The following is a 19,604-nucleotide window of genomic DNA, read 5'->3' as shown; positions in this document are numbered from 1 at the left end:
CTCTAAAACTGTATTTTTAATTGTTAGAGTTAGTGCTGGGAGAAGATACCTCTTCTCTTAGCTGAAAGCTTTCAGACAGTTTTTAAAAGACTTAACAGATAAGATCAGTGCTTTAGAGTATTCTTTCCTCCTAATAAATGTTACATGTCAGGCTTTCGTGTTACTGCTCCACTGTTTAACGTTAGATAAAGCAGCTTTCAAGAAAACAAACTTCACCTAGTTTAACTGGAAAGACAAATTAAAGTATTTATTTGAGAATGTTTTTTCTTCAGCCATTGAAATTATGTATTAATATAACTAAAAAATGACAGTAGGAACATTTTTTTTTTACTTTGCCACTTGTAAGACACCAACAGCCAAAGACACATATTTTCTGATATGTGCCAGATGATACATTATGAGCAAAAATGAACCATCATTGAACAAGACAACCTCTCCTTGGATACTCCACATAACTTTTGTCACCTGTATTCAGGAAAAGTTCATTCAGATTGAAACAGGTGCTGAAAGGGTAATCAGGGATGTAACGTAGCAATCTCGTAAGAGAATACTTTAAAAGTCTAACTGAGTCAATCCTGGCTGAGAGGGGACAAAACTGATTTCTAACAATAAGTGTTGTAACAGTTGGACTGATTTGTGCAAGGAGAAATGCATAAAGCACGTGAAAGCAAATTTAATGTAAATTGAAAAGAGTACATCTAGGTCATAAATTAAATTTCTCATCTGAAAAGTGAATTCTGGAAAGCCTTTCAATAGGAATAGTTAGGACAGATAGTCTACTAGCTCTAAGATGTGGTGTCATAAATTTGAGTGAGACTGTATGTAGTAGTTACCTGTGCTAGGAAGGTGCTAGAAACTCTGACCTGAAAATTTGCTTCCTTTCAAAATCTTGCACAATGTTTTTCATCATCATTGCACTTATATTCTGCCCGTTTTCTTTTTTATTATAATATTTAATAAGCAACAAACCCAATGTCTAGTTATGTGCCCTAGAAATTTTACTTCTAACAGCACGAAATTCAAATGAAAGAAGCAGCTGAGTCTCTATGAGATAAGGCACAAGTTTAAAAGTTGAATTCTTGCAAAACCGGTGTCATACATTCTGTTTACAACAGTGGAAATAGATACATATTTTGCTGGTTGTACCATTGGTATTATGGGATTGTTTTTCACAATCTTTGTCACAACTCAACCAAATGAGAAGATGTCAGTCAGTTAAAATTTGTATATTTCACATCTCAGCTCTCTGCCCTCAGAACAGGAAGACATTTAGGTTTAAAATTCTGGTATGTCAAAATGTGGGCAAGGTGTAAAAGGACTTGTAAGATTGCCTTTTTTTCCTCTTCTTCCCACAAAGGAATTAGACAGGGTTTTGTTACAAAAAAGCCAAATGACCAAAGAAAGACTGTCTTTAAAAACAAGTAACCCTCCACAACAGAAGTTGCTGCAGGGAACGGAGACAATGAATAGTAAGTTTAGTAATTGCTTCCTGGCTGTGTCCATGATTAAGAACATCTAGAATTGTTCCTGTGGTGGTCTGCTCCCAGTTACAGCTACACCAGGGGTTTCAGTTCCCAATCTGGGAGCCCCAGCCTCCCCTTTTTATTTTATGAATGCTTTATGGTAAACAAGACATAGACAATTTCAGTCATTCACAAATGAATTTGTGAAAAATTATAGGCATGCCCAAGAGTGAAATGACTTCTGATGTGTATTTTGGGGGGTTATGCTTTGCTATATTTGTTTTTCAAAATAGATATTAATTAAATATTAGAACTGACAGAATGAAAAAGTTGGATATACCCCAGTTACTTGAGGTACTCAGATTTCCATTGCTTCCCTGACCTTTCATTTTATTTGCATATTTAAAGAATTACTTTTGTCCAGATTTTCGTGGCAGTGACTGCCAGACTGTAGTAAATCATTCACCAGTCAGACTTCATAAGGTTATAGAAAATAGAGATGTCATAATGAAAGCATAGACTTGTCTTTTTTCTTTTGTTTTTCTATTGCAGGAAGCTGCTTTTCCTTTCCAAACACTGTTACTTCCTCAAACAACAGCTTGTACAAATACAAAATGACAACTCCTACTCATGGAAACATTTTACTAGTGCATTCCTGCAAACTTGGGGTTATGATTTCAGAGCTTTCAAAATCTCTCTGTGATTTTGTAGGTCACATGTAATGACTGAAAAAGAATTTGTGGATCAAATGTGTTATCTTCCATTAAGAACAGATAATGGTCATTATAAGATTTAGATATCAGAACCACATCGCTGATGTGAGGCTCACAACACACAGCAACTGAGCAATCTGAACTGCCCAAACTAGTGGAAAGATGCCTATTTTCATGATTCAGGGCATGTAGATCACAATAGAAAAGAACATTAAAGACCGTAGTATCATGATACCAATATTTCCCCTATAATTACTTATCTCTTTAAAGAGGCGACTTTGGAATAATTTTGAAGGAGTTTGCTATTTTACATCTATTTAAATAATCCCAGATACTGAGCAGTATATTAAAATGAGTATCATAACAAGGATAATATTTTGCCATTTGTATATTTTCTTCAGCGGTATTACTTATTTTCCATACAAACTGATGTGCCATAAACAATACCCCCTCACTCACTTGAATGAAGTTTGATTACTCGTGACATATTAGTGAATATGACACTGTATGGTAAAATGCAGAATGTTACAAACAGGCTGATAAAATATAAAGAAAAACATGTTTAGGTGTTTTGCTATTTAAAAATGCATGCATCTTATTGAAAATGAGGACATTTATGACCAGATAATATTTAATTAATTGTCTCAGTTAATGAAAACAAAAAATCAGGGATTTTTTTTAGAGAGTATGAAATCAAGGTTTAAAGTATGGAAGGGGTCAAGCTAATTTTAAAATGAATACCTGTCAAATAGTCTTATACCATTCCACTCTATTCCATACCATTCCACACATATACATGTTTATATCTCATTTACATACGTACGCATTATTATATGACCTGCAATTATGTGATTGTTATATGTTTACACAAGGGACGCGGTCAGATCTGTCCCAGAGAGAAAATGAGATTGTATATTCCTGAGTACAGGAGCTTGGTCTGTAGCTTTTCTTTTCAGGCATGCTGTTGATAAGATCTTTGCCTAACCCCTTGCAGAAATAAGAAATTGCTTATGTATGCATTAATGATTCTGTGGCAAAAGGAGCAGTAGTTTCTTGGTCAGAGCTGTTGCCCACTGGGATGTTTTAGAGTTTAACCCAAGCAGCATTCCAATCTCTTGTAAGCTCTCGCTACCATTGTAATTCATTACCTAAGCTGGTCGTCTAAATGCTGTCAATATGCAGTGAGAACTGCCCCCTAAGGGCATTCATATAGCATTTCCTTACAGTGAGTTAAGAGCCCTTCTTACTTTATACCTTTCCTTGGTTTACGGTTACTCTTGCTGTTTAAAAATGGCTTTCTGTTTCAGAAGGCCTAGAAGGAACCTTTTTTAGAAACCATGAGTGCACAACAGTGTTCTGCTGCACAGGGTGTTTCCCCTGTCTTGCATCTGAGTGTACAACACTGCCTCTGCGGGATTTCTGATGCTTCACTTAAGAAGGAGGGAAAGAGAGAAAGTAATTTTTAATTTTGGGGAAGCAAAATTTGCACTAACTCTACCATTTATACACGTAACTGTCTTTATTCCCCCTCAAGCAAAGGAGTGAGTTACACATGCAGACCAAGGAATGAGAAGCAGCGCTCACATGGTTAGTGCAAAATTTATCCTGCCTGGAGGAGGTTTGCTGCAATTCCTTCTATGCCCCGGAAATAAAAATAATTCAATGTGTGCTTCTGTCTGCTGTTTTGCAGCTCAGCCACACTGCCTATCACTTTCAAGTGCTTGTTGGAGAATAACCATGTGGACAGGAGGATTGCAAGGTTTGTGCTGCCTGTGGGAGCCACCATCAACATGGATGGGACAGCACTCTATGAGGCAGTGGCTGCCATCTTTATTGCGCAAGTAAACAACTATGAGCTGGACTTTGGGCAGATTATTACTATAAGGTATAAACCTCAAATTCCACATGCTGCAGTTTGTTTGTCTTGTTGAGTCTGACACTCGTAACATTCTTGTATGTAGCAATGTTCAAAACAAAAGTCATTTTTGCTATTATCAAAGGATTCATTCCTCATAGGATGGTTATTTTTAAGTAATGTGGAGATCAGGGACTGTACAAAGGGAAATTGTACTGGTACCATTCAATAGGAGCATCTGGACACCGGGAAACATATTTCTGTTTGAGAATAACTGTCTAATTTTTACTTTTAGGCAACCCATTGATCATTTACTAGGATTGGAATATTTTACTATTATTATTGGTGTTTAAGACTACTTTAAATGTCATAATTGTGTTCAACTTTAACTCCGTCTTGCATCTTTACATGAGAGGAAATGGTTAAAAAAAGGCAAAACTAGAAGTCCTATATCAGTTAACAGGGAATAGTGTGTGTTTTAGGAAGCTCTTTGTCAGACTTTGGAGGAGCAGGGGAATGGGGAAGGATAGATGCTACTATCAGGGCAGGTTTTCATCAAGGTGTCATATGACTCAGATATTTTCTGCTGCTTATTAAAGCAGAAAACTTCATAAACAACCATGCTCTCAGTGGGTAGAGTGCTCTTGCTGCATACTCCATCCTTGAAAGGTCTGTAATGGATCCAAAAGACTAGAAAAGCCAGCTGAACAATTGCTGCCAGAATTACTCCAGTGGCTGCCAAAGTATGCCTCAGGGACTGAAACCTGCAGGTTTCCAGCAGGGAACAAATGATTAGAAAAACATTCCTCATAGTCAGAGCCTTGTGCAATATATTTGAGGTCTGCTTACCTACCCACCCAGTGACCTCATCACTGTCCCATTTACACTGCTGGGCCTTGCCCATCTTCTGCTGGGCTTGAAAACCTTCATGACAAGAGGAGGAGAGTCCTGAAACTAACCTGCAGATGACAGCTGGGGTTTGCTAATGGGCTTCTGGCAAGATCTGGTTAGACTGGAAGCAGAAGAAATAAATTGTGCCCTTGTAAGCTCATGCTTCAGGCTCTCTCTCTCTGAAAATTATTGGAATGACCCTATGCTAAAATTTAGTCTTTTGTGATTTTGAATTTGGGGCGTTTTTAGAATGTGGTCCAGAGCATGGGCAGACATTACATACATCTTGAAGTAGAGAATGGTAACTTGAAAAAATTAAGGAGAAAGAGGGTAGTGGTAAATGGATAGTAGGTAAGTTCTAACTTTCTCTCAGCAGAACCCTATTTTATCTCTTTATTTTCACTCCCCATATTAAGTGCTAGTACATAAGAGCCAGACAGAAGCAAAGACAGTAGAAGGAAAATACAAATGAAGATTGGAAAAATCCAATAAAGGAAAAGAAATAAGAAGACTGATTTACAAAAGAAGGGGATAAATAGGAAATCACAGTGTATTCCGTACCTTGAATATCTGAAGCCGAATTCTAACTCTATTCTATGGGATAAAACTGCCCCAGATCTTTATACTTTAGGATCTGGAGATCTGAAATTCAAATATTTCCAAGTTCCAGGATATTTTTGCCAGATGGGAAAAAATGTTAGAAACATAATCAGTCTACTTTGCTCGTAATCTGTAAAATCCAGCTTGACAGTTTATGTCAATGTGATTATGGAAACCTAGATGTAGCAGAAAAGAGAGTAAAGATCCAATTCCCATCAACTGAGCATATTACAGGAAGAAACATCTACACTAAGGTAAAAAATCAGTGGAATAGCAGATGATCTTGCCTGTACAATCTTAGTTAAACATTCCTGTACTTGCTCCCAGTTAAGTTATGAAACCTTGTGGCCTGAAGTGTTTTAGGAGGCAGAAGCAGACCCAATCAGTAAGCCAGTTTAGAGCACTAACTGGAGAACCTTTTAATGTTCATTATATTTATCTCTTATTCAACTACTGAGCTTCTGCCCTTTCCTTTCTATCTATACTCTGCCTATTAGAATGCTACTAGGATGCTATAAAAGCTAACTTTTGAAAACGTAGTTTTAAATCTTTCTTGTTCCCCATCACACCCACATGCAAATGTATTTTTTTATTGCAGGAAAGGGCTCTAGTTATGAATATTGATGCTGCTCTACTGGTACACTGTACAGCTGTGAGAAAGATATGGGATATCTGTGTGTCTCAATTTCCATATGGGTGAATACTGTTACCTTCATTTTCCATCATAGGAGGTTGATGAGACTTAACTGCTTGCAAAAAGCTCTGAAATTCTAGATTGATGAATGCAGTGGATTATCAGTGTATATGCTTTATGTCATCCTTTTACATTCGTTTTTTGTCTTTCTTCTGGATGGCCTGGCTCTTGGAAGTGGCCAGATGGGTGGAAATGAACATATCCGGTCACTTTTGCTCCTGGAAAAAGGAACTAAATCCCTCCTCTAAAAATAGCATTATGAAAAAAATGTTAAGCCTGCCAGGTCCACTCCTGCCCTGGTCTCACATTCATTTCTGCTTGCCTGGCTGAAAAATTGGTGTGAAGGTCAAGTAAAAATACTTTCCAGAAACCGAAGAGGTACAGTCCCATTCATGCTTGCTTCATATTTAGATCCAAGCATGCAAAGCTATGTGCTATGCAAGGACTTCACCCTTGGCCCAGCCTCTTTACCCTTGGCCTAGCTTCTTTGTGATGGATTGACATTAAAGGCCCTCGTTGCAGCCAGCCATGGATTTGCCTGGCACAGGAACTGCCGATGATGACTCAGAGATGTCTGCTGGGGGCTCTGCTGCCAAGGGTGAAGCAGCAATGAGGAGTGCTGGCAGATTCCTGGCACACAGTGCTGAGTGGTGCCCTGGCCCATGAGAAGCTGACGTAACTCAGAGAAGCCCACAGCCTGGCTGCCCCCCTTTCTCTGCACTTGTAATTTTAAGAGATAACATCAAACTGACCCACCAGCGCCAAGGCTGCAAAGGTAGAGGGTGAGAATTTAGCACTGGGCAGACAGTTTGGCTTGTTCTTGTTCTCTGACCTGGCTTCTGTCCACAAAACACTGACACTTCTGTGAGGCGTGTGTGAGAAGGATTATGGTTTAGGAAAGCTCCTGTAGAAACACGGTTTCTTGCAGAGCAACCCATCACTGGTAAAGCTTATTCCTTTCTTTCTTTGTTAAAGTATCACAGCAACAGCTGCAAGCATAGGTGCTGCAGGTATCCCGCAAGCTGGCTTGGTGACAATGGTCATTGTTCTGACCTCGGTTGGGCTCCCAACAGATGACATCACATTGATAATTGCCGTCGACTGGGCACTGTAAGTGACTTTAAGTTTTGAGGTTTCCAGTATGGCAACATTGCTAAAAAGGCAAATGGTCTCCAGGGGTGAAGTAATGCAAATATATATAAAAGGCATGGGAAGTAATTATTTTGCTTTAAATGGTGCTATTGATTAAATACTCTGCCGAAGCAGGCATTATATTTAAAAAAGACATAAACAAATGGGAGAGTATAGATGAGAATTGGACAATATGACCTACATGGAAAGGCTGAAGAAGCAGTCTTCATTTAGTCTAAAACCAGAGCAGGATGAAAGAGGTTACCACAGCAGTTTCTGGTACAGAGAAGATTGTCCTGAAAAGGACAATGATCAATTGTTCTTCACAGTCACAGGGAACGAGGATGAAGAAATAGACCTAAGTAACGACCTGAAGTCAGATCACAGGTGTATATAACTACTACTACTCTAACTAGAACCATGACATAGTCAACCTGAATGTAATACTTGCAATGCACTGCATTAGGATGAATTTTTTATCTTTTTATCACAGATCCTGATACAATTCTGCTGTTTCCGATTTCAGTGTAAACCATGACATAGTCAACCTGAATGTAATACTTGCAATGCACTGCATTAGGATGAATTTTTTATCTTTTTATCACAGATCCTGATACAATTCTGCTGTTTCCGATTTCAGTGTTAAATCGGAAGCAGCAATTTGTAGCCTCCTACATGGAGGTTTTGCAAGCGCAGCCATTCTGTAGAGAGGTTTCTTTGCTGCATCACTAATCACTGAGGATTTAACAGCAGACGCAGAAGCTAAAACTTAACATGCTCAGAATAAAAGAGATTCGTGTCACCCATGAGAAGAGCCACTTTAAAAATTCATAAGAAGTGGTTTATTTAAACTCTTAACTTTTACATAAATGTCCATAAATCAATCAAAATATTTTGAATAGTCTAGGAAGGTGAATCGTAAAATACTGGTCCCTAGCTCATTGGCATTTCAATTAACTACGTAAGTAATGTATGCAACCACAAGGAAAGAGTCCAAATTAATTTTTATTTAATCTATATAAAATATATCTCCATTAATACAGTGGAGTTTCATTACATCAAGGTTCTGGGTAAAAATGTGGTATAAGTCCATTCTGTTATATATCCTATTTTATTCAATTTTAAGCCACTAATATTATTTTGTACAAAGAATTGTGAGAAGAAATTATTTGCTTTCCTGTTCAGTGTAATAGATGATGATGATTATTATTATTATTATTGGTGATGATAGGAGTCATGAGTGTTGTGTTGTATGCATATTTTAAGACATATTTTATTTTAGGAATACCAGGAATATTCTTCTGAGAAGGATAAATAATACCTGCTGTGGGCACCTAAACTTGGGAATGGCAGTTCAGATTTTGATAAAGCAGCCTTTCTAAGGCTAGTCACTGAAGCTCAGTAGTTAATGAAGCACAACAAAATCAAAGCATTTTAAGTTGTATCACAAAAGCCTTTTCCCTCTATATTGCTCAGTTTTTGCCCAGTTCTTGCAACATCAACATTTCATTGTTTTTCCAGTAAGTCTTCCAGCATATATGGGAATTAAGCTACTTTTTGTCTTACAAAACTTTTCAAAACAACAGGCAAAAAACTTTTTCAGGCTATAATTCCAGGTGGTATTAAAACGTGAGCAAGGAACAGACCCAATTTTCTGTCTTTTGCAGAGGACTTTTAACACAAAAAGTATATTTCTGTATTTCGGCACTTGGTAGTTTCAAGAGCCTGCAGATGCAAAGTGTCAACATGGTTGACATGATGAATATTTTCAATATTAGTTTTGGAAGCACTGGAGTATGAAGAATGCTTAAAGAAGGCTGGTTAGATGATCTCACGAGACTGAAATACCCATTACAATGCACTGCAGGTATTACAACTCATTTAGGTAGCCATAACATGTATGTGAACTTCATACCTTTAGCTAGTACCTAGAGACATAAAGAAGAAAATAAAAACATTTCTCAGCTAATTTATTAAACACGAGGTAAAAGTTTTACATCTTTAATAATATCATCTAAAGCTGAAATACAACTGCAACACCTGATGCACGTGTTTGCACTGAAAGAAATGCCACTAGCAGCAGGTCGGCCTCTTACTGGTGAAATGTCAGTGATGTGCAGTGTGGTTCTACTCATGCGTAGTGCAAACTACTCCACACACACAGAAATGTGGACTAGAACTGGTCAAACAACGTGCCAGGCAATCTGCTTTCTTAAGAGTTTCAGTGTGGTGCACTGTTTCCTCAGAAAAATCCTGTCTTCAGAAGAGATGCTAATCACAACCCAAAAGGGAGTACAAACTCTTGAGCTCTGCTAGTACAGCTTCTTCTCTACCATAGCTGACTCTTTGCACAATCCAAAATTAATAGCCCAGAATATCTTTCCAAGAATCAAACTTTGATGATCAACCAAGAAAAAAAAAATTCCATGTGTAATGGGAACATCTATCAGTATGTGCTGTAACAGCATTTTCCCTGCTTAACATATTCTTGTGGGAATTTTCCTTAAGGCAAAACCCAAAATCAGAGCAGCAGGAATTTTTAAAAATGGATTCGGCAAACAAGTGTTAGGACTGGGTCCTGGAGTCAACAACCACATCTAGGTGCAGGCTTTGGAATTTTATTGCTGAAGTTACTTGCAATTGCATGTACAATTTGGGTAATTGCGCACGCAAGTAACCTTTCAGGCAGGAACTTTCATGTTAATTAGGCAAATAACTACATAAACATTTGCATGCACGGAGTACATGCCTTAAGTATCTGAAAAAAAATCTGCACACAGTTTCAATTCTTTTCTATATTAAGATACAGGATCAGAAATCTGGGCAGTGTTGATATTGGACCGTCACTGACTTTAATAAGCCAAACATCTGGAGATTCCTGAACCTCCATTTTATAACCCAAATTTATAAATTAAGTTACTAATATGATACAGTTTTCAGATGTGTAGGTTTTTCTTGGAAAAGACGTGATATATTTCAGACTTAAAAGCTATATCATCTATTTGAAATCTCATCAATTTTAACTAATAGATTCCAAGCTGTTTCAAGTGTAATACTCGTCTATGACAACTGCTTACTTTTGTGTATTTACAGTGTGTATTTTAATAGATTTATTTTTCAGACAGTGGGTAGAAGATATAAACAGGGAATAAACGATCCCATAAATTAATAAATGAAGAATAGTGAAACTGTATATATACAAAGTACTGTCAAGCATACAATTTTAAACTGGAAAAGATGATAACTGAAATGGAAGAATCTTTAAGAGCCACTGGTAGCCATAGCAACCACAGCTTTTTCAGAAATGAATATGATTTAAATATGGTCAGTGCCTGTAAGTGTAGTTATTTCGCAATCTTCTGAATAATTTTGATTTTATTCTGCACATTCTACCAATGCAATAATCTTGTTAAATAGCACGTTGGTTGCTGAGATTGGGACCTTGATAACTAATGTAAGTTATTGGTTGTACTGGCTGCCCTTTACTTTTATTGAATTAAGACATTTGCAGCACCAGACCCCAAATAAGACCATAATACTGGACCTTAACATGAAAACTCGGACATAAATGCAGACTTGATCTGCTGTGTTAAACCTTTTTAGTGCTGAATCAGCTTGCATGTATAGGGTAGCTGCTCTGGTTAGCTCAGTCACAAATTAAAGTATGTGGCAGCACAGCACACTAAGCTCAGAAAAGGCTGGAAAACCCAACTGAGCTGCTCAGTAACTAGTGGCTGCCCTGTGTCAAACTCCTTACCACCATTTCTAAACTTGTTAGCTAAAAAAAAAACAACCCTCACCCTCAGTTATAATTACTGTAGTGATGAAGGCATAGGAACGTACCCAAAGAGCCAACAACCTACCATTACTATTTCATTTTCCAGAGACAGGTTTAGAACAATGATCAATGTCCTGGGAGACGCGCTGGCTGCTGGGATCATGGCCCACATCTGCCGGAAGGAGTTTATCAAGGACGGTGATGAGGTAACAATGCCATATCCCAGGGTGTGCCAGCGTGTGCCGTATTACGGCAAAGAATCCGTGAGCTCTCAGCCTCCCAAATTTGTTTCATCTTGTTTATAAAAGGTGTTTCAGAGGGAGGACAGAATTGGGCAATGTGCTGTTTAGCCAGATGGGGTGGAGGAGTCCTTTTCCATGAGGGCATGCAAAAACCTACTCAAATTCAAATCTTGCCAGCGAGCTGTCTGACACACTGTGGATAGGAGCAGGAAAAGCAGCTGCACTGTCCTGCAAATGCTTGAGTTGCTGGAACTGTGAGTCTTGCACTCGGTACCCAAGTCCTGACTGGCCAGTAAGTCATCCTTCTTCTAAAAATGTGACCAGCAACAGAGCAGGGTCACAAATGTCCTTGAGTATTTGTGTGTAGGGGGAGGTAAAGGTATCTATGAGTGTGTATATGCATAATCAATAAGCCCACAACAAAAGAAACTACCCTGTTTCAAGCTTCTGTCTGAAGCCACTGTTGGAATAATTTCCTTTCTGGACTATCACAAGCACATTGCTCTATTCTTGACTTCATTCTCAGGCATCTTCATGCCTTCTATATTTAGTATATGTCCCTCCTTACATCTTTGCTTTTCCCTCTCTATATCTTATTCCATACACCACTCATACCTCTGTATTCTGCCCCTGTCTCCCTCCACTCCTATGTTTTTTTTCTTTCCCCCTTGTCATGCATCATTCAGTCTTTCCTTACACCAGGAACTACTTCTCACGCTCTTCCTTCAAATCCTTGACAAAGGAGATTCCTAATTCCATGAGTCTATCATTCTTGGAGGTGCTAATCTCCAACCATTTCAGCTCATGGCAGACTCTCACTACCTTTCTTCCACAAAGACAGAATAGTTTATGCAGAAAAGTTTCTTTATCAGGACTGATTTTCAGAGGGCGTGTTTCATTTCTGTGCATCATTTATAGTATTCTACAAAGAGCAATGGTATTAATAGCAAAGTTTTATTTCTATTATTATTTCTCCCATTTTTGTCTTTCTGGTAAATCCCATTCTCATGCCTTCCTGCAAAATGCATTTAAAATTCCTGCTCTTTTAAGTTTTATATAGAAAGACAGGCCGTATCCTTCGAGGTACTTAGCACCTGCAGTAATTACTGATGACAGGATTAGGCCTGAATATATGGGCTACACATATAGCTAGCTACAAAAGCCTAAACATACAACCTGATGGTAAGGTATGTCATCCGTTAAAAAGCCAGAAGTGAAGCTTGAGTTCCTGCATAACACAGGCCTCCTGACATTTCATTGCTGTATTTAGAACTCGGTCAGAACTCAAGAAGAGATGTTTCAAGAATATAAAATCCCTCCTAAGGGATTACTTAGTCATCTGTGATGAGATTTTTCTTTGCATCGTGCTCTATAATTGTATTAAAATATATCATTAGTCTGCCACACGTTTTGGCTACATAATTTGTGGTGTTAGTAATGTATACCCAAAGGCCAAATTTTCTCAGCTGCAAGCCCACCTCTTTTCTCTGCCAGTATTTACGTCTTATTTTCCCCATCAGAACTTCTGGTTTGATTTAAAGGACACTTCAATATTTAACTTATGAATCAGTTAATGAAATCCTCTATTTCTTTTGAAATAGTGCAAACTGAAAAGACAGGTGTTAGTTTATTGGGTTAGATGAAAGGCAGAAGAAAACAAATACTTACTGGGCTATGTAATTGCCCTCAAGAACAAGCACTGCCCAAAGCTCAAGCATACTGGTTATTGAGAGTCCCTATCTTTCAAACTTAGCCCTGAAATTCTAGTCTTTATTTACCCTACTAATATTGCTTTACTGATGCAAGACGTTAGCACCATGGGTGTAAGTCAAATTAGAGTTGTGATAGAATTTGTAGTTTTACATACTTAGAGACACCTTCACTTTATCCAGATGGTGCAAAGATGCTTTAGCGTATATGAGAAAGAGGTCCTGGAAGTCTTTGTAGGCCCTAGATAATCCTGGTGAATGTCAAGCAGACCACAGGCTTTCAAAGTAAAAGTTCCTGTTGCTGTTGTATACAGCAAATAGTGGCAGTATTCCAAATCTTAATGCTTTTCACATAGGTGCCACTGATCTGTGAAACTAAGCCTATTAACATCCATCAGATTGTGGCTTACCAGAGAAATGGCTGTGTGAAGACCATGAATGAATCTCGTGGACCAGAAACAGTAAAAGGGTTTCAGCACCACATACCTGTACAAGTGGAGCAAGAAGAAAGTCCAGTGGAGAATCATACTAAGAAATCCAACAGTAAAGACCACTGCACTATTGAAATAAATGAACTAGAAACAAATGTGTAACTGCTACACTCAGTGGTATCTCATACCCCAGGGACCTGATGCCCAATCTCTACCTCACAGCTGGAAGAGGGACTCCTTGCCTTGAACAGGAAAATGTGGAATTATTGCCACCCTGCTTGTACTGGAGCTAGGAGACCAGCTGTGAACGTCAGGAAAGGCACACAGCTTGCAAGAGACACGGACTTCTTTAGGTGGAAGATTTTAATACTGAAAAATTAACTAATGGACAACTACTGTTTCGTTCTGCACTCATCTGACTCCAATATAGCATTTGACACTCCTTTGGCTTCTTTTTTTTAAGTTTTTTTTATTTGACCCTTTTTGATTTTCTAACCAAAGCCTTTTTTTTTGTGAATTTCAGTAATTCTGAACACTGTATTTATGTAGATTTTTTGCTATGTGAAAATGTTTCACCAAAACTGCTAAATATACTAATTTTGTCTAATATTTGCTAAATATAGAGTTTGTGCTTAGTTATAGAACAGCAGTAAGAAAATCACACTGATTTCCTGATCTCAAGGGGTTACAAATATTACTAAATAACACTTCAAGCAAAGGTGAAGCAAAGCATGCATTTTTGCAACAAAGTGTATTAAGGCAATTCTGATGGGCAGCCTTCGGAGACAGGCATTCAAGTGTGATACATAATGCAAAGAATTCCTAGATCACTGCAGAGCACAGTTTGCCTTCCAAGTGCCAGATTTATTAACCTTTTTTTAACCTAACTCTTTAGTAGAGTCAGTACCATGCACATGCAGTGGCAGAGGCGATGTGAGCCCTAATCCATAAGCACTGGTGCTAATGTGTCTCCTCCTGTAATCTGTAGGCTGTTCTACTGTAAATATGTATAAACCCAAAGCTCAAGCTCTTGAACCATACACTTCGTCCTAAGGGCAGACTGAACACAAACTGGAACCCAATGATGCTGTGTAATATTGGGGTTTTGTGAGGAGTTTGCTGTGGAAACTGGCCTGTTATTTCTCACAATTCAGTGGTTAATCTACATTGACAGGTACTCCCATTCCACTATCTACTGAATCTTTCAGTTACAATAAAATCTGCTGAGTATGTTTCCAATGTTTGTGATAGAGAACATTTTTAATAAACCTGCCGTTTCAAAACCAGGCTGTCTGTCTACTTCTACTATTAGTGTCTTCATATTTCTCTGCCAAAATGGAGAGTGGAAGTAAGAAGACCTTTTGAAAAGCTGGGATTCAATCCAGAGATTACATACTAGTTCATATCGATACACTTCACATACTATATTTAGCTACTTGTGGCATATCATTTTCAGATAACATGTGCTTGGTATTATAATATGCTCCTCTCACGTGTAGAGAAAAAATAACCCAGTCAAAAAGGAGAATTTCTGCACTCAGCAGAAGCAGAAGTGCTTCATGCACATAATTAATGTTTTTCCTGGGATGTGCATGTTCACCTCTTCTTTGAGGGCTCTTGTTCAGACTATTTCTTTTGTCATGGTTGTCTCAGAGGGCTGTGGTATAGGTATTTTAAATATCAAATGGTAAAGCCAGAAAGAGCAAACATATGTTTTATTTGCCTATAATTCCTCAGGAATTGTGTATTAATTTGAAAATACATACAGTTGGTAACTATTTTCCTGGTTTGATCCTAGAGTGAAAACAACAAACACAGAACACAAAGAATAGGGAAGAACCAAAATTATTCAGAACAATTTGCTCCTGAACAAGTCCTATAGTGGACCTGCTCTGCAGAGTGCCATTAAAATGAGTGATTTGGGAGAGCTGAGGCTGGTCTCTGCCTCTCTGAATGGGCAGAAGCAGTAGCTGACAAACACGGCATCTGACACCTTCATCTCAGCAGCACTGGAAGCTCCAGGAGGTCCCCTTCATCCTTCCCCAGCTTTCCATTCCCCCCTGCACTGCCTCCCCTCCTCTCCCATCTGTATGGTCGCAATTATTTGAGGCCAGATGAAGAATCAGATGAGAAGTATTTTTAATTCAGACCAGTTCAAATATGTTTTTAGCACAGTCCTAACAGACAGTTGTGTCAACACAACTCTGTGACGAGGGATGACACAGGGACAAGAACAAGCAGCCAGGGGTGAAACAGCCTAAGTGCATGTGGAGAGGGCAGTACAACCAGTACCTCTGCACGCTAACTTTACCAGCAAAGAGAACATAACATAAAGTTTCAACTTCACACAGTCAATTATGGCTATGTGAAGTGACAGTAAAATTCTGCCAGTCATCTGTCACTTTACAATCACTATGCACTTATAGAAATGATGAAGCAAGAGGCCAAGGAGATCCAAGATTCGGAATGAGTAGTTCCAATCTAAGAGTTTTTGGATGAGTTTGCCCACACAAGGTGCCACGGTCTGTCAAGCAGAAAGTGCTGCTAGCCTTACCACCACCTTCTTCTCCAGCCACCTACAACCTTTGGCTAACTACAAAGTGCAAATCCTTTTGCCTGCTTGTTGAGACAGCTTACTTAGTGTGACACTCTTCGTCTTAGTCATATCTCAAGAGGTCTAAGTCAACTCCAGTGCTAAGAAGCTATGACTTCTACAAGGAGAACTTCAGATGAGATAAAGCATAAAGACCAGAAGAAGCAGCCGGTTGTGCTACACGAGTCCTACACAATGACAAAAACCACAATTTTGTCCTTTACACTCTGTTTGGCAAGTAGGGAACATGGAAGTCTCATGTGGGAAGGCATATTTTTATGGAATCAACAGGCTGTTTTAAAATAAGCCTTCTGCATTCAAACCCTATTCATACATGGTCAATTTTTGCATTGTGAATTTGAATATTTTTTTTTCATTATATTGTTCAGGTCTTTAAAACTTGGGTTATATACCAATATGTGCCTCCTATTCACCCTAAAAATTACAATTTCCATTATCTTCGTGAGTCACTGTCTCCTGTAGTTTGCAGCTCCTGTGTCTTAAGTTTTGCTTTTACAAACTCTTTTCAGGGCAAGTTTATTTTCTGCTGATGTTGTCTAGGCCCTTGCACCAAAGTGGCAGCTGCAATGTGAACTAGCTGGGAGAAAGGCAGTGGTTCAGTCTCTCACCTGACCTTTATAATTTGTGGTATCAAGTAATGCCAACTAGAGGCCTATGGCACTTTAGTTCTTTGTTCTGGTAAATACATGCTGCTTAGTGTGACCTTGACTGGAGCATCTGACTGCTACTACAATCATTCTGTACTAAGAACACAAGACACCACTGTTAACTGTGGAGAGGTAAACACTGAAGTTAAAATCATTTTTATGGTAAGCTTTCCTCCATGTTAGCTATTTTCTGTGTCTCGCGGTGTTTGTTGTCAAGCAGCTTGATACACATTTTCCAGCTATAATCACGCTTCCTTCCAACAAAAATAATGAAGCTGTTGATTATCAAGTTAGAGTGCAAGATTTGTGTTGGTAAATATGTTTCTCCTACTTTCAGAGCATAAAAACAAACATGTGACCTTTAGAGTCTCAAAACTTTGACATTAAAAAAATCAATCAATCAACCAATCAATCAATCAATCACTAATTACAACAGTTTGCATGGAATACTTTCAAGTATATGTGGAAAGAACATATTTCTTAACTGGCAACATTCAACTGTATTTTGAAGTTGCCTCCCCCTGCTAAAAAGAAAGGGAACTTAGCCAATTAAAGTATACTCAAGACATACTAGGGGAGAGCATTGAGGAGGGAGAGAAGATAATGGTGACGCATTGTATACAGCTGTGGAAGAAATAATTTAGGAAGTATTCCAAATTAACACATACTTATCAGAGACCATTGTTATATGCTGGTTATTTTGCAACTGCATTGCTCTAGAGATACTACCCAGAGGAAAGAAGTCACTGCAGATTGTTGTGGCATAAAACAGCATTAAAGACATAACACATTCTTGAGGATTTTGCCAATGCCAAAGAAATTTTGAAGTGTTGAATTGCTGTAATAAATTGTTGTGCAAGAATTAGGACTGGGAGAGACACAACCAGAGCACTTACACATCCCACTAGCTCCCAAGAGCTTTAGGCTGCCAACCCAAATATAGAAATTTATGGAATGAATACAGTTACTCATATTCTCATCTAGTCTTAATTGATACCACTTAAATGACTTAATAAGCTAAGCTTATTTGTGCCACCTGAATATGTATCCCAACATACAAATAAGATCTAAAGAATTAGCTAAAATATTAAATCGTAGACTCCCTCCATGCTATACTAGCAATTCTAAAGTCCTTAGAAAATACAGTTACTCTGTAACATCACCATTTGATGAACTCTCTCTCAATTCTACAACAAACATTAATTTTAGTCCCATTTTAACAACAGCGAACTGGTTTGTAATACTTTCAAAGCAGACAGAAAGCTTCATCTTTAAGCCAGATGGATAGTCTTGGAAATGACCTCAGTCCTTTCTGAGTTTCCATAAAAATGAGGTAACTACTAGCAGAAGGTGGTTGATGTGTGCAAGCAAAATGTGTAACCTGGGAAATGAATTGAATCTGGAAAACTCAGGCTGCCTTTGATCTTGCCCAATGCTAAGTACTCCTGTGTCTGTGACTCTACTGAACGACCAGGTGCATTTTTACATCAAGACAGCTATCTTTTATTACAGCCACAGTGGCAATGAGGAATTGCTGGTTTTCCCCTCCAGGCACTAAGCTGGCTGAGATCACAGCCCTCCAGCTGAGAACTAAATACAGTGAGGAGAGAAAGCAATGTCGTTTTTTCCACAGGGATGCTACTGCTGCCTATCTTGCAGTGGGGGAGCACATCTTTTTGCAATAATAATGGCTGGAAAATATCTGAATTTGTTGCATTTGAAAAAGAGGCCACAGGATAGATAAATTTAATGTGTCCATTCACTAAGGGACGAGCTGCAAATGAAATACATGTATTAAATTTCTCACTTTAGCCTACAATTTCACATACAACTAAAGAGGCAATATATACTCAAAATTACATTCCTCACTACCTACTTTGAAGCATACTGATTGATACTTCTGGAATTTATAAGAAGGTTTGTCCCACAAAACCCAAAATGGATGAGATTAATAGAACAGGAAGGGTTGTCACTGCTGCAGTTTGTTATTCACTGTCTCAGACTTCTCATGTGATCTCATGGTCAAGTCACCACAAGAACACAGGGCTTGCTTCCCATCTATAAACAAAGAAAAAGTAGTTTTCTAATTCAACAGGGTGTTGTTGCATGGTAAGGATAAATCAGCTGAAGACTGAGACAGTAACATATGATTACCTTGGATTAGCCACTTCTGTCTCTCTGGAAGCATGGGATCACTACCCACAATATTTACAGGAATTGCCAGGCTCCTGTTTCAAGTGAAAAAACTCAGATTCCATCACTTATAAAGTAGCAATGGTCGCATCTCCACAGCCTAGAAGATGATATATGGGAATGGATTTGGCACAGCTGAGATTTCTGGCAGATTTGTGTCACAGGATATTTCAGATATTTTACAGGCTGTCAAAGTAAAATCGTAACAGTCTGTTTCTGAGACATTGGTATTTTGAGGAAGGAATAAAGGAGGCTTCAGGAAGACAAGATGGTGAGTATTGCTAGGTGAAGAGGAATAGTGTTTAATCATTTCTCCTGCAACAGAACCAAACCTCCTTTCCTTGCTAATTCCAAGATGAGAGGGTACCAACAGCTAGAGATGTAGGAATGGAGCAAGCCACCACTCTCCTCGCAAAGCTTCTGCTTGCAGACAGCCACTGAAGACAAAGCAGACAGGGCTGCAGGTGTCCACAAGCATCTGTGACTCTTTGGTCACCCCTTCACAGCTAATTCTTGGCGGCCTCTCACTCACTGAAAACTACTGGAACAGACTATGCAGTTGATGTAACAACTCTTTTCCTTCTCCTATTTGTGATACAATGAAAACTTATTTGTACTCCCACAAAGACTTGGTGGTAGGGCA

At 38.5% G+C, this 19,604-nt stretch overlaps 1 protein-coding gene across 1 annotated transcript in view; it reads left to right on the top strand.

The window, feature by feature from the left end:
- SLC1A7 (solute carrier family 1 member 7) overlaps positions 1-13,669 on the top strand; it is a gene marked incomplete at its 3' end in the record, with an annotated part of 56,433 nt that extends 42,764 nt beyond the window's left edge. Inside the window, exons 8-11 of the mRNA XM_082484415.1 lie at positions 3,867-4,061; positions 7,192-7,326; positions 11,232-11,331; positions 13,433-13,669. Coding sequence (XP_082340541.1) covers positions 3,867-4,061; positions 7,192-7,326; positions 11,232-11,331; positions 13,433-13,669 — 667 coding nt within the window. The remainder of the gene's footprint in view (positions 1-3,866; positions 4,062-7,191; positions 7,327-11,231; positions 11,332-13,432) is intronic.
- Between the last annotated feature and the right edge of the window lie 5,935 nt (positions 13,670-19,604).

The sequence above is a fragment of the Vanellus vanellus genome (assembly GCF_965231255.1).
Source record: "Vanellus vanellus genome assembly, chromosome: 5".
In the NCBI taxonomy this organism is placed as follows: domain Eukaryota; kingdom Metazoa; phylum Chordata; class Aves; order Charadriiformes; family Charadriidae; genus Vanellus; species Vanellus vanellus.
Note: the sequence above shows the minus strand (reverse complement) of the source record. Positions and strands in the feature narration are given on the sequence as shown.